We start from the raw sequence: 15,819 nt of genomic DNA on the forward strand, positions 1-15,819 counted from the left end.
GTCAAGTGTTGATATTCTGTTAACATTTTAGATATTTTGACTCAGTTTTTTCCCCCTTCTTTTGGTGAAATATGGAAAAAGACGGTTCAACAAAAATTACTTTAAAAATTAAAATATTTCCTCGTAAAATATTCAGAGAGCTATTACTGATAAATATGTATGGTGTCAAAACACTAAATTCACTGCTCATTTACTTTTCTTTCATTGCTAAACTCCTCTATAAGAACCATACACAGAGAATATAGAACTATGATATTTTAAGGCAACTATAATATTAGTTTCTGAGCATGGCTATAACTAATATTTTTTGTAGCGCAAGATAAGTAGTTCTAAAGAACAGCCTGGTTATGTCACTCAGTAATACATATTAAATGGTAAGACTAGAACAAGCAATTTAGCTCTTAAATGATTTAGGTGGTACATTTTTAAACTTGCAATTACAGTCCAATTTGTCTAAAAAAACCAAAGAAAATAAACATTATCTTTGTACTTATCCTTAAAATGCAGCACCAGCCTTCTCAGCTCCCTGTCCTCTTGCCCCTTCCCCCCATGCTCCTCCAACATATAAGCTAACACAAAAATATAACCAAATCCTTCTGATGATCTGGCTCTTTACTAGAGTGCACTGAGTCAAACAACCTGAGAGAAGCCACAATTGGTCATGTTAAGAGGATCAAGCTTATTTCAAGTTGTAAAATCTTAGATACTGTTATCTATCTTGATTGTATTGTACAAAAGACATAATGAGTGCAATTATTCCCTTATATTTTCTCATGATAGGAATTTTACCCTGTACAGCTAGTGTGATCAGAGAGCTATGAATAGAGACAACTTATAGGATAGTCTCTCTAAATTGTAGTTTGGATAGAGAGGAAAAAAAAAATGTATGCATACATGCAAATGCTGAATGCTGGAAGTCTCAATTATTCTTTGCCTTTCCAACATACTTTACTTCTAAAACAGACTAAACGCTTTACAAGATAGACAATTCTATTGTCAACAATAAAAACAAACGAACAAATAAAAAAAAGGCTACCACCCCAAACAAGCCAACCAGTGCTGTATGTTTAGCCAGCTCTGTATAGCTGTGTACCCTATGTAAGTCAAGTTAAAACCAAGGATAATGCTGCAAAGGTAAACTACTAACAACAATTATGCTTGAGTGGATTTAAAACAAAAATAAAAAAAACCCACAACTATGCAGCCAGAGTGAAATAGTCTCGTAAATGAAAATAGCCAAGAAAGGGTCTCTTTCTAAAATCAGTGTACTATATAGGCCCATGTTTGTGTTTTTACATTTATATCATTACTATTCATTATAATCTCTAAAATATGTTTACTTCTAAGTTGCTAAATCTAAGGTTTGACCTTCTAGTATTAGGATACATGTTTTAATGTATTGAATCACCATGTAAAAAAGGAAATAAAGCAGTGATGTGTAACCTCTAAGTTGCAGTGATAAAATGAAACATGCTGCTGACTGAAACACCATTCACCAGTCAGAACATAGAGCAGTGGTCACCAACGGTCGACTGGTCGATCCTAGATGATCTCCCAGTCTATTGCGATCTCTGGTAGTGCAGCAGGGCTGCCGCTAAGGCAGGCTCCCTGCCTGCCTCAGCCCCACGCTGCTTGTGGAAGTGGCCAGTGCAGCCCCGCAGTGGGGAGAAGTCTTCCTCCGTGCACTACTCCTGCCTGCAAGCACAGCCCCTGCAGCTCCCATTGGCTGGGAATGGGGAGCTGTAGCCAATAGGAGCTGCGGTGCTTACAGAGAAGGGCAGCAGACGGAGCCACGTGACACCCCCCCCAAGCGGCCGCAGGGGCGCGTTGGCTCCTTCCGGGAGTGGCGCAGAGCTGGAGTAGGCAGCGAGCCTGCCTTAGTGGCAGCCACGCTACATCTCTGCCCGGGAGCCGCTGGAAGTAACTGCTGTCCGACAGGAGGCCACACCCCAACCCCCAGTCCTGAGCCCCCTCCCAGAGCCAGCATCCCAAACCCCCTCCTGCACCCCAACCCTGAGCCCCCTCCTGCACCTCACTCTGCCCCAGCCCCGACCACCCTCCCAGAGTCAGCACCCCCCCATCTCCTCCTGTACCCCAACCCCCTGACCCAGACCTGATCCCCCTCCCAGAGTTTGCACCCCTCACCCCCTCCTGCACCCCAACCCCCTGACCCAGGCTCAGCCCAGAGCCCCCTCCCACACTATGAACCCCTCAGCCCCAGAGCCCGAACCCCAACCTCCTACCCCAGCCCAGAGAAAGGTAGTGAGGGTGTGGGAGAGAGAGTGATGGAGGGGTGTGTGTGGAGTGAGTGGAGTGGGGCTTTGGGGAAGGGGCGGGGTAGATCCTGGGTTGCCGTTAAATTCAGAAAGTGATCTTGGGCGTAAACAGGTTGGAGACCACTGGTATAGAGTGATTACAGAGTCAATGGAGAATGCCAAATGCTCTATCAGTAAATACCATTCTACCTAGCAACCTTTTAATACATGCTTACACCTTATCAAGTATACATAGACGGAAAAAAGGTTTACACAGTAGTTAGACAACTGCAATGATCATTTCCTTTTTGAATAAACCACTGCCATTGATTCACTTCTATGCTCATGATCATACAGTCAATTTAATAAAAGGCAAAAGATTTACTATATAACTCTTTCCATCACCTGTCACAAAAACAAAGAAAAATGCTGCTGTAGAATTTATTAGTTTGATTTAAAGTTTTTTTTTTTTTAATATTTTGACATGTGATGTTGACAATGTGTGTTTTAACAGTTCTAAAGCTTAAACTTTTTGAATTTCAATGTCTATGGTCATTAAATTGTCTGACACTTCCCCCGTTTGACCAACTGATAATTTTCTGTGAAAATTTAAATAGATAAGAATTGAAACAAAAAATGCTTAAAACCCAGAATTTGGTGCAATCATGAAAATTGAAATTGATAAAAAACTAAAAAAATGCTTATAAATAAACGCTGGTATTATCTGTTGAAATTATAAAAATAAAAATCAAATTCTGCCAAGCACAAATATGAGTCACTAATGTAATACAGTTGTGAAAAAGGCCAATATAATTCTGGGGTGTATTAACAGGAGTGTCATATGAAAGAGACGCGAGATAACTGTTCCGCTCTATTTGCTAATGAAGCCTCATCTGGAATACTGTATCCAGTTTTGGGTGCCATGCTTTAAGAAAGATGTGGGCAAATTGGAGAGACTCCAGAGGAGAGTAACAAAAATGATGAAAACTTTATAGAACATGACCTATGAGGAACAGTTAAAAAAACTCAGTATGTTCAGTCTTGAGAAAAGACTGAGGGTGAACCTAATAATAGTCTTCATATATGTTAAAGACTGTTATAGAGGACAGTTATCAATTGTTTTCCATGTCCACTGAAGGTAGGACAAGTAGTGGTGGCTTAATCTGCAGCAAGGGAGATTAGGTTAGACATTAGGAAAAACTTTCTAACTATAAGACTAGTTAAGTACTGGAACAGGTTACCAAGGGAGCTGGTGTAATCCCCGTCACTGGAGGTTTTTAAGAACAGATTAGACAAACATCTGTCAGGGATGGTCTAAGTATACTTGGTCCTGCGCCTCAGCATGGAGAGCGGTGTGTGTTTGTGTGGGGGAGGGGGAGGAGAGAGTGGGAAAATGGACTAGATAACCTTTTCAGGTTCCTTCCATACATACATTTCTATGATTTTATGATTCTTTATGATGGAGATATTCCTAAAACAGGCTCTGGAGATTGCCTGGCACCTGGTTAAATGTGTCCCAAAACTGTCAGGCACTGTGAGACCCACATGACAAAAGTAGGTTTGTATATAGTTTTACCAGATTTTCTAATCTGAGCACAGAGAGAATTCAGGGGAGGGGAGGAAAAAAAGAATATCTTCAAACAGCACAATCTCGGGTTCTTTATGTAAAAGCCTGTTTGATATTATTTAGATACTGTTAATTGCTAAGAGCTCGTAATATCTGGATTATGAAACCTAGTTTGTCTTGGAAATATTTGCTACGGAACGTTTAGGAGGGGCTGACAGCTTTGTTCAAATGTAAGTCCAAAGCCACCTTAAACAGGAATTTGGGGTGTAAATATAGTACGTTATCCTCCAGAAAATATCATCATCAGGAAGTTTAGCCATCATGGTTTGGTTCTCACTGACTTTTCAGTTATTTTCTAGCCATTAAAAATGCAATCTTCAGTGGTAGGGAATTAAAAACACAAACATTCTCACACGTAGGTGGTGGCTCACAAATAGGTGTAAAGACTTTTTTTTAGTCCTTTCAATAATTTCTTTAACTTACAATGGTGAAAGACTGAGGCTTGTCTGTAACTGAAGGATGGAACACTGATATAGCTGCCAGATGGCCTTGCTACTTTCCTATGCCACTTCAAGACCCTGCTCTTTCTTGTAGAAAGTTTGACTTTGCTAAGCAATTTGTTGAGCTTCCTGTGCACAATCCAAACAAGAGCTTAACAAGAAGCCACTTTCCATACAGATTTGCATAGAAATTTCAGCTCTGAGTTAACAATGTAAACATAGTCTTACAACAGAAGAGACAAGAGTTGATAGTTGTCTGTATTTCTTCTAACTGGACTGAGAATCAGATTTGGCGAACTCCAGGTTGGGATTACCAAAATCACAATGGATCTCTGTCCTTGTTAGCAAAAGTACTGGAATGAAGACATACAGGTACTCTAGAGTCTGGAGGAAGATTGTGAAGGATCACCAGATAGACCTCATCTCCTTGAGTTCATCCAGAGTACCATCTGCCTTTGAAATGTAGTAGTAAAGGATTTCAAAAAGTAGCTCCACTACTCTGGACCAGATCTTATGGGAAATGCCAGAACACGTTAACTGTGAAGACTGACACAGAACACCCACAGAATGAATGCATAAAATGCAATCATTTGGATCACACACACGCTGGAGTCCACCATCAGGGATATTTACATCACAACACAGAGAAAGAGCCAAACTGATTAGAACAAGTGTCAGAATGGACTAGATCTGCCTAATCTGCAAAACAAATGCAAAAGCTTTACTATGAATTCTATTAATCTTTTAAAATATAAAATAGTATTCTTTTTATAAAAAGACCAAAAATAATCTAGCTACATTACTGAAAGCCACATAATAAAGAGGGGAGTGGCAGTTTTGATCTCAATGCCACATTAGTCAGTATTTTATTATTTTGTAAGTATTTATATTAGGATAACTTCTAAAAGCCCCAAATCAGGATTGGGGCCCCATTTTGCTGGGTACTGTACAAATACAGAAAGGAGACAATCCCTGCACTAAAGGGTTTACAATCTAAAGACAAACAAAGGGTATAGTTCTTCATAAGCATTGCCAAAGTTTGTTTTAAAAAATAAAACTGTTAGACTCAAAAGTGAAAACAACATTACAAAATTTAATATTGGAAAATCAATTACTATTTCATTTATCTGCTTTCAGGATTCCATATTTACCCCACAAACTGATGACAAACACTTAAAGCAAGGGGAACAGGAAACCAGTCTGCTTTAGGAATCTGATGTCCAGGAGTCCTGTGCAGGAAACAGACTAGTTTGAGCATCAGTCTTGATAGGTCTTTGAAGATGGAACAGATTTTTAAACATTGCTGTGTGTTTGTTAAGTCTAGATATGCATCCTGTTCACAATATAGTTCATTTGAAAAGTAAAATTTAATACATAGTCAATCAGAAAGGAAAAATTCTACTATAACACAGTTACTGTGGAATTGTATAATACGTTTGATCTGGTAAGTTCAAATGCTTTCCACACTTAGTTTCACAACTATCCTGTTAGTATTATACCCATTTCACAGATGAGAAAAAAAAACTGAGGCACACAGAGATTAACCTACTCAAGGTCACACAGCAAAGGAGCTGTCAAGATGAGACTAAATCTTACAAATGACCATAGAAGGAAGGAAAATAAAATAGAGTCACAGAGCTTAAGGCCAGAAGGGCTAGTCTGACCTCCTATACATCAGAGGCCAGCAACACCATCCAGCACCCACACACTAAACACAACAATCAAAATGAGATCAAATAAAGGAAATGATCTTAAGGAGGCAAATAATTTTAGCTATATATTTCAGACAGATGTAATTTAATAGCTACTATGTTGTACACTAAATTCATCCATCAGTATTTCACGTTTGGGAACAATTTAAAATTGAGGTTCTCATTTCTTGGTGGACATTTCCATATTCCACAAAACCACCTGCAAAATGGCACCAGGAGCAGTTTCTGCTCAGAAACAGCCCAGGACTGGAAATAGCAGGCATTTTGCTGTTCAGGATTAATGGTTCACTACGAAAGCTGAATGGAGAAAGCTTGAGGACAGCCTACCTCCAACATGCATAGCTTTAAGCAGTGTCACCAATAATCACTAATAATTTAGTCCCTCCCTCACAAAGAGTATAAGACAGCCAACATTTTTTATCATTAAGAAATAAGGTGAAATATACTTTTAAAACTTTGATTTAGTTACTCATTCAAAATAGAAGCCATTTTTTTTTGCTCCAACAGCCCATAATTAGCTTGAACAATTCAAATATTAGTTTTGAGTTTGGCAGCACCATCAAAAGTAAACAGATAACAAATATGAACTTTGAGAAGAGCAAGAAATGAAGAAAAGCTTCTTTATCCATAAACTCATATTAACAAACAGAACACTCATTCTATATATCATGCAGTCTACTCAAAAGTTATAACCCCTCCAGTGATATCCAGTGGTTTACATAAACTATTTCTTTTCAGCTTTGCATTCTATTCTAGAAAAAAATAATGTACACTATCCATATCTCCCAAATTTCAATTTGATCACTGCACAGAGTTCAAACTAATTACACCTAATAAGTTTCAACCATAATGAAAGAGTCAACTGATTTACAAAATCATACTGGAGGGGGCAGAGGGGAATTGAATGAAATGTCAGAGACTGGGTCAGATTCTTGATAGATGCACAGATTTAAAAAAGAAAAACATTGAAAAGCTCAAGTTCATTTATAAAGCCTCTCTCCCCCTTAGCAAAAAACAAAAACAAAACAAAAAAAAACCTTTAAAGATAAAAACAAAACCTCCTCTTGTTACAAGAAAATCTTACTCTAGGTTTTAATTCTTTTTTCAGCCAACATAATAAAAACCTCAATTAATTGGTTAATTTTGTGAGCAATGACTAAAGCCAGTGACATCAGTCCTGCTGAGGATTTTAAATCACAGTACTAATCAGATAAAGTTTATGTATCCTGATCAGGCAAGTCAAAAAAGGACAACTACTTCTCTCCCAAAATAAGAAGTAACTCACTGTAGTGATTCAGCTGGACATCTTAATGGAATTCTAAAAGCATTACAATAAATGTTAATAAAATAAATAGGACTTGCCAGAAAGGCATTTAAAAGCTTAGCTCCAATGTAGTCTAATTTTTATACAACAAAAATTTGAGTCGAAACATTCATTTTAAAGAATAAGATGCAGCATGAAGTAAGAAAAAAATCTCAATTCAAGTACTACTAGTTGGACTGTCAGATATGTTTAACAACATTAGCAGATTTTGTCTAATTTCATCAATCCTTATGTTCTGGGGTCCGGGCAAATTTAAAACTGCTGTACGTTTGAAGGCGCTCAAGAAGCCAATTTACAACTATTCTCAGATTTAAAGTCCCAAGATGAATTCTTGAAAGTATTGTGTCCAAAATTTCTTCCAAAGAACAGTGACTGTATAAATGCTTGAACTGTCAGGCTGTGCTAGAAAAACATGAAGTGTGGGAAGATAATTAAGATATGAGAGAATTCAATAGAACAATTTAAACAAAAACAAAATTAAGTAACCAAGTGGAAAAGCCTGTTAATCTAGTTTAATTTTCTGCACCATGATATTAAAATGTAGCTTGTTTCCTCCGATGCAATAGCCTTTAAAATGCATCAAGAAAAACAAGCAGAATAAAGAGCATTCTTCATTATTAGTGGGGATTCCACTAAATGCTAACTCTCTAAAACAAAAACAATAGTAAATAATGACAAATAATTCAATTTTCTGCTCAGTGCAGCATATCTTTAGCAAACAGCTCTTTCTGCGAGGACGCCATTTTATCAAACCTGAAATGCAGCCAAAAGCTTAGGACGCTGTGCTGCTGCTCTGTCTCTGAAATGTTATGTAATAAATTGATTTAACAGAAGCAGATGCTATTTGTGCAGGGGTTTTTGTGGAGGCTTTTTTTGCTCTAAAAGGGGCTGATGGGTAATGAAATACCTGAGGAAAGGTGCCGCCCAACCATCCTAGGAGACGCTACATTGTGTGCAGAGCTGTCTCTATTCCTTCATCTATGTTCGCCTGGGCTCTCGGCTTCAATATGTCGGCTGTGTACAGTGTGAGCCTCATCCTGTAGAGCTGCCAAGAAAATCTCTCGGTGCAAGCGTGCGTCCAGACAACCTGCAAGCTCAGTCGGGCCTTACTTGCGCTGGCTTTGGAAATGCCCTTTCCACACAGGGAGCTCCCCCCCCCGGCCCCTGGCAATCTCCAGCCCCTTTAACTCTGGGTTAAGGAATCAACAGACTAGGATTTTTAATCTTTGATTATCTAATTGCAGCTGACACTAAACCGATCTTCCTTCCTCTTTAAATTCTTTCAACTGTCACAAAACATTTTCACTTCAGGACCTAGCTACAATTAGCACTGTAGCTGCTTTTCTTCTGTTTTTTGAAAGTCAGCCAAAAGAACAACCGCATATTGCTGATTGGCTGCATGCAAATACATTCCTGCCTCCTTTATGTCTTCCTCCTTCCCACTCCCTCTATGACAACGGCTCTAGACATTTGGCATACCAACAGTAGCTGTAATATTCGAAGCAAGTCCCATATGTAAATTGGCAAGCTGCCAAATTCTTAATTACTTTCCTGCCTCTATCTAAAAAAAGATCTAAGCAACAAACATGAGAGCATATTAATCAAAGCCTCTGTTTATAAACGTACAGCACAGCAGTCCAAAACAATACATCAGACTGAGATGCTTCTTGCCTTGCTTGCTATGCAGAAGAAGAAAAAATTCTTTAATAATTGCAGGCTGGAGACCACTAGTTATCTTGCAGACTTGCGAACATATACAGTGTGAACAAAAATAAACATGATGATCTGACATTTTCAAGACCTAAACCGTATCATGAGTTTATTAATACGTATGTACCGTAGCTTATATTAATGCATAGGTACAAAAGCTTTAACAGGTGCATATTCACCTTCCCCCCATTCCAATATTTTTAATGCATTGTCTTTGCAATTACTTTCCTTCCTCACTTTCCTCCTCTCCCTCTCCTCTGCCTGAAATACAAACTAATTTTATATTAAATTCAACACGTTTTAAGTCTGCAGTTACAATTCTTGTCAGACTTTTATCTGAGCTGTCTTATCCATTAAATTAGATTGCACGTCATTGATGCCTCTTTGAAGGTTTGGTTGCATTCTGAGAATTGCTACCGCTCTAACATGTCAGTACAATCACCACTTTCAAATTTGTGGGTGAAGTTATTAGTCTCACTTAATAAACATTCTTGAAAGTGCTCAATTTTTTTTTTTAATTTGAAGACATTTACTCTCCATTTGTTTGCAATAACCTCAGAATCCTGAATAGGCACAACTTAAATCTAAGTAAGTTAGAAGCCTGAAAATAAAATTTCAACTCTGACCGTGCCTTTTCAATTTGGAAAAAGCCCACTATTTTGAATGGAACCATAGCTGGCATGAATGTTGTGTCCATTTTACAGCACCTTTCATGTAAGAATATCTGTGTGAACTCAGTTATGTGAGTGCACTTTTGATTCGTTTTAATGCAGAATCAGCAAAGAATATACAACCCTGTTTGCATGAGTTCCACAAACATAGCGGCTTCGTTTTGTTTTTAAATATGGTAGATTGTAAGAAAAAATATTTATAATAGAGTACTTTCTCTCCCTCAGATTAGGACCACAGATGTTTACCTCCAGCTGACAGTCAACAGGATAGGTTTACTGGACAGAGGTAAATGGGAAATCTGAGGGTGGGAAGCTAGGGAAAGATCAGGGCCTCTAAGGAGGCTCCAGGAGCAACATCCTGGTTAAAAGCACAGTTTCCATTTCATCTGCTGCTGGGATTTCTACCGGAGTGTTGTCCCTGGACCAAACTTGTGGGCTTAATTTTTATCAGCCTCTAGTTCGGGGGGGGGGAGGGGGGAGGTGTCAAACTACGGCCCACGGCCTGCTTCTGGCCCATCAGATGTTTTTATCCAGCCCTCGAGCTCTGCCGGGGAGTGGGGTCAGGAGCTTGCCCCGCTCTGCCAGGCGCTCCCCAGCCCCCGACTGCAATTCCCTTGATGAGCACCATCTTCCGGCACGCAGAGCCACACTGCGCAGGTGGAACTTCGCCGTGCTGTGTCCGGGATTGGAATCCTGCTCCTATGCGGCAGCCCTCCACCCCCCGCCAACGCAGCAGTGCACCCAATCCCATCCCAGTCTCCTGTGTCCCCACCTTCGAGAGCCTCGAAACTGCCAAGGGGCCGCAACCGTCCCAGCTAGGGCAATCTGCCTGTGGCGGTGCCTGGTATGGCTGCCTTGGTGTCACTACCAGCAGGGCCCCAAGGAGCCCCCCACCCCACCCCACAAGTCCCTCCTCTCCCCATTTTGATAACATCCCTTATAGAACCCCCCCCCATGCTACACCCCATAGAGTTCCCCTCCCCCACCGGGTATTCATGGTCCGCCATTCAATTTCCATACCCAGATGCAGCCCTCAAGCCAAAAAGTTTGCCCACCCCGATCTAGTTGCAGGAGGAAAGCAGGAGCTTTCTCACTCTTCCTGTTCCTGAAGAACCTTGATGTGGTGATTATAAAGGCTCTCCAACTAATATACCCGCTCCCCCAGCCTCCTAGGTACAGCAAGGTGGGGAGAGAAAGAAAACCAAGAAATCTCAGTTATTCAACATTTCACTCATCTCTGGTTTTGGATCATCCAGTGAATATCTCCAGTGCCTGGCAAAGGTTATTAACTTAATAGATTTATGCTATGGCTACACTACAGAGCTTACCGCAATGCAACTGCACCGATGCAGCTTTCTCACTGCAGTGCTGCTGGTGCAGATGCTCTAAGCCAATAAGAGAGAGCTCTCCCTAGACTCAATTACTCCAGCCCCTGTGAGCATCGGTAGCTATGTTGGCAGGAGAAGCTCTCCCGCTGACACACCACTGTCCGCACTGGTGCTTAGGTTGATGTAACTTATGTCACTCAGGGGGGTGGGTTTATTCACACCCCAAGTGACATAGCTTATACTGACCTAGGCTATGTACACACTACAGCTTAAGTTCTGCTAGGTGTCTGGTACATTTTTCCAGCTCTGCTGTCTGATGTTAAACGCCCTGTAAAAAACAGAGAAATTCTTTCCAAAAATTACTTTGCTGGTGTGTTTTACAACTGCAGTAATTTTTAATTTAAAATGCTCATGGTTTTCTCTACATTGAGGTTGTCATTTCTATCGTCAAAACAACCATATGTTGGAATTTTTAAAATATGGCATGAAAAAGTAAATCCTTAATCAGCAACACTCATGAAAAAAACATCCAACCAATTCTGAATCTTTCTTGCTTAAGAGGTCATGTGTTACTACTTCTTGTTACATGAAATCCAAATCTTGTTTTTGCAATAATCATCTCCATAGTAAAAGAACATTAGGAACAGGAAGATTGAGACTTCAAGTTAGGAATGAGCAGCAGGAAAACATCAACTTCTAACCAAGACTGATCTGCTCTGCTAATGCATCTAGAAATCAAAGAAGCAGGAGAAAAATACAGAAAAATATATATATGTGAACTGGTCTTAACACAGAATGTTTCTGAATGTCCACCAGAAGGCACCAACACGTCTAACATTTTCATTCTATTCCTTAGATTTCCCTTTACAATGGGGTTAGATGAAATTTTCCTTACTTGTGAAAATTCCTTTTTTAAAATTGGGCTTTTCCAAGAGAAATTACCAATGCTTTTGATGAGTTTTATTTACAAAGAGCATACACCATGTAAGTGTAATCGTACCTGTTTCGCTCATTCTATGGTTGTTTCTTCTAAACACAGCACTTGGGAAGTCTTACAATAGGGACATTATTTTGTAATCTGTACTACACAACTTCCACACACAGCAACTTTTAAAGTGTGTTCTGAAACCAAGTGTGAAGTGATTTCCTATCTGAGCCCCCCCTCCAATGAATGTCTCCAACGCTACGTAAGTAATGTCTTCATGTCCCAGATGTTTGGGAACATGTAATATGGTGACAAGGCAGTAAGATGTTCAACTTAAGTTTGCGTGACTTCACAAAGGTCTCTCTCATCACTAAGATAAGCCACCTTCATGCATATCTTCTACAGAAGTGCAAAAAGTGCTTAATTATTGCCATTCTTGCTCTGCCAGCAAGCGTCACCGTTCAGTTAACAGGCAAGACCTGTGTTTGAAGAGTTTAACAAAAGAAGACTTTTTTAAATTTAAACTCTAATGGAAAAATAGTATTTATCAAGCAGGGACTAACGATCTTATGCTGTCCAGTATGTATATGAGTCTTATGCTCACCATGGCAACAAGCCTGTCAGTCATCATCAAAATGCATGCTGTGTGCAGTAGTTATCATTAACAGTCAACCTTTACCTATCATGATAAACAGCACAACTTGTAGATGGTGACATCATGTAGTTTGAAAACCTTTGCCTCCACGTTTTAATAAAAAGGGGGCAATACCTACGTGCACAGAGAAATATGAGCTGACAACAAATGGCATTTTCATAGCATGCTCTTTCAAAGCTACTGCCAGAATGTCAACAGGTTATAGGAATCTCTGCATGAAGGCAGCTAAAAAGCCAGGTTACTATATTTGCTGCAAGCAGTTATCGGCAGATGCATGTTTCCTTTAAAGGAGTACATATCTATTTAATCTATTCTTTACTCTAAGTAAAAGCACAGATTTGGGACCCTGATAGCTGATTTTCATAGTCACTGTACTACCAGATAATACAATGGGGGGAAGGATAGCTCAGTGGTTTGAGCATTGGCCTGCTAAACACAAGGTTGTGAGTTCAATTCTTGAGGGGGCCACTTAGGGATCTGGGGCAAAATCAGTATGTGGTCCTGCTAGTGAAGGCAGGGGGCTGGACTCGATGACCTTTCAAGGTCCCTTCCAGTTCTAGGAGATAGGATATCTCCATTTATTAAATGCTTCTAAGACTTTCTATTTTAAAACTATTACTTTTTAAATTGGCATGCTTAGTCTAATACACCCCTATTAATGATTAATTGCAAATTAGCAAATATTTTCTGAACTAATTAATTGTTTTTAAAAATCTATTGGAATGTATTTTAATCTACAGACTAATTTTCAGCCTATATCAATTTAAAATAACACATTACAGTGATTTTGAAAGGTTTAGTTTCTGAAAGTTAATTTCTAGAAGTTTACCTTTTTACTGAAAGCTCTTTACAACAAAAACTCTATTTCTGTTCATTGTAGAGCACTAAGCACACTATCCACATTAAAGAAATTAATTAGTAATAATAGTGACAGAAGTACTTCCATTAGGAAATTTTATTTAGAAGTCCATTTTTCCTATAGCTGGCCATCATATCTGGTTTTCAGTCCATATAGACATGATCTGGTGTCAACTTAATCCACTGAAACAGATTTGCTGTCATTTCTCCTAATACTTTCTCTTCATTTAGTTAGACTTAAAACTTTTTTGGTTTCACTAACTTAAATAGATAAATATTTCTGAAGTTCTAAAAATCATAATAATCCATGAACGCGAAGGAAGATTTCTAGCATGATCATTCCTTCATCTTTTGGTGCAGGCAAATTCTATAGGAAGCACAATAAGCACAAAGGGTAAAAATTTCAAAAGCACCTAAGTGGCTTATGCACCTAAATCCCTGTCAAAAGGCCTCAATAGGTACCACACTGGTGCTCCCACTCAAGATGCTTCACTGTTTCCGTCCTTCCCCACATTAGAGAAAAAGAGCCATAAGAAAAATCATCAACCTGAACTCATCTCGGGGGTTGTCAGCATTAACAGGTTGCCTAAGCAGTCCAAACAGTACCTGCTGGCTCCCCACCTTCTCATTGACTCTGTTTTTTTTCTTTATATCATTTACCCAATTTCTTCTTGCATTAATGAGCTAACCTGCTCAAGTAATTAGTAGCCTTTGATTAATATACCTGTTCAGCTAATGTGTGCATTTGGGCTATAGTCATTCAACTTATGAACTAAACCAGTGATACTCAGACTGAGGCTTGGGAGACACAAGTGACTCTTTGCAGTGTCTCCTGTGGCTTTTTGAAGCACACGATAACACTGTGTGATTTAATTATTAACCAATCTAAGTTATTAGCCAATCAGGATGCTTTTACTATGTTATTAACCAACTGTAGTTGATAAAATAATACTTGGTCAGTCATTTTGCTGAAATATAGATATAGATATATAGGTAGAAGAAAACAACACAACAAAAACCCAGGCAGACTCTTAAAGTACAGTAGAACCTCAGCATTACGAACACCTTCGGAATGGAGGTTGTTCGTAACTCTGAAATGTTCGTAACACTGAACAAAGCATTATGGTTGTTCTTTCAAAAGTTTACAACTGAACATTAATTTAATACAGCTTTGAAACTTTACTATGCAGAAGAAAAATGCTGCTTTTAGCCATCTTAATTTAAATTAAACAAGCACAGAAAATTTCTTTACCTTGTCAAATTTTTTTTTTTTTTTTTTTTTTTACTTTTTTTTTTTTTTTCCAGTAGTTTACACTTAACACAGCACTGTTCTGTATTTGCTTCTCCTCCCCCTCCTTCCATCTCACTGTTGCCGGATTGCATACTTTTGGTTCCAAATGAGGTGTGTGGTTACCCGGCCAGTTTGTAACTTTGAGGTTCTATTGTACTTGACCATCCTGTCACAGTCTTATTCAAAGTCAATGGGACTAAGGTACTTTTGGAAACTTTACCCAAAGACTACTGGTATCAGTTGGTTAATGAAAACTGAACTTTACTTTTTTTCTTTTTATACTAACTGCATAGTATCAGACTTGGTCCCACTAATATGAAAACTTTATTACTTAACCATATTATGGATGACATGTGTGCACTGATTCAATACACACATAACTGTTAAGCTTTAGTAGCTGAAGCAGTATAATAAATATCACACAAAACTGCATTAATAAAATGATTTTCTATTTAAAGTGTAATTCAAATGTAAGCAGCATGTGAACACTCATCTTTTCATCTAAACCTTATGTTGTCAAATTTATAGAAAATGCCTATTATTTTATAATCCAAATGATCCAGCTATCCTATTACATTGCAAGGTAGTAACACTATGACCTACATATATCCAAAGAGGAATGGCTAATCAGTGATATGAAAACTGATCATTTTGGTAAATGTTCTATTCTGTCTTTAAAGAAATAAATCAGGTATTTGCTATAAAAAGGTTTAATCTTTACATAACTAATAAGATATTGCAGATCCCTGTGCTAGCTAAATAATAGTAGAATGCGAGTTCCTTTTATTTCAGGATCAATCGCGATTATATAATACTGCATGTCTTAAAATTATTTCATAACTTACTTAAAAAACCCCCCAAAATTAAAGACCACTCCACTATGCTTAAAGTCCTTCTTACTTAGGGTCTCTATCTATAATCCATATTTGCTCTTTCTGGCGGCCAAGAGGTAAACATTAATCTGATTCCTGTATGAAATCCATTCTGGATAATTTTTGTTAGTTATCAGCTAGCTAGTATCAA

The 15,819-nt window shown here is 38.7% G+C and overlaps 1 protein-coding gene across 8 annotated transcripts in view; it reads right to left on the reverse strand.

The window, feature by feature from the left end:
* The window catches only part of TNRC6C (trinucleotide repeat containing adaptor 6C), a 578,100-nt gene that overhangs the window by 66,377 nt on the left and 495,904 nt on the right, over positions 1 to 15,819 (reverse strand). The window contains exon 1 of one of the 8 annotated variants that reach the window (XM_054047767.1): positions 8,266 to 8,464. The exons of the other annotated variants lie outside the window; for them this stretch is intronic. Within the exon in view, the coding sequence (XP_053903742.1) occupies positions 8,266 to 8,290 (25 nt within the window). The 5' untranslated portion in view covers positions 8,291 to 8,464. Of the gene's footprint in view, positions 1 to 8,265; positions 8,465 to 15,819 lie in introns of those variants that run through there. 8 annotated transcript variants of the gene reach the window in all.

Source organism: Malaclemys terrapin, chromosome 13 (assembly GCF_027887155.1).
Source record: "Malaclemys terrapin pileata isolate rMalTer1 chromosome 13, rMalTer1.hap1, whole genome shotgun sequence".
NCBI lineage: Eukaryota > Metazoa > Chordata > Testudines > Emydidae > Malaclemys > Malaclemys terrapin.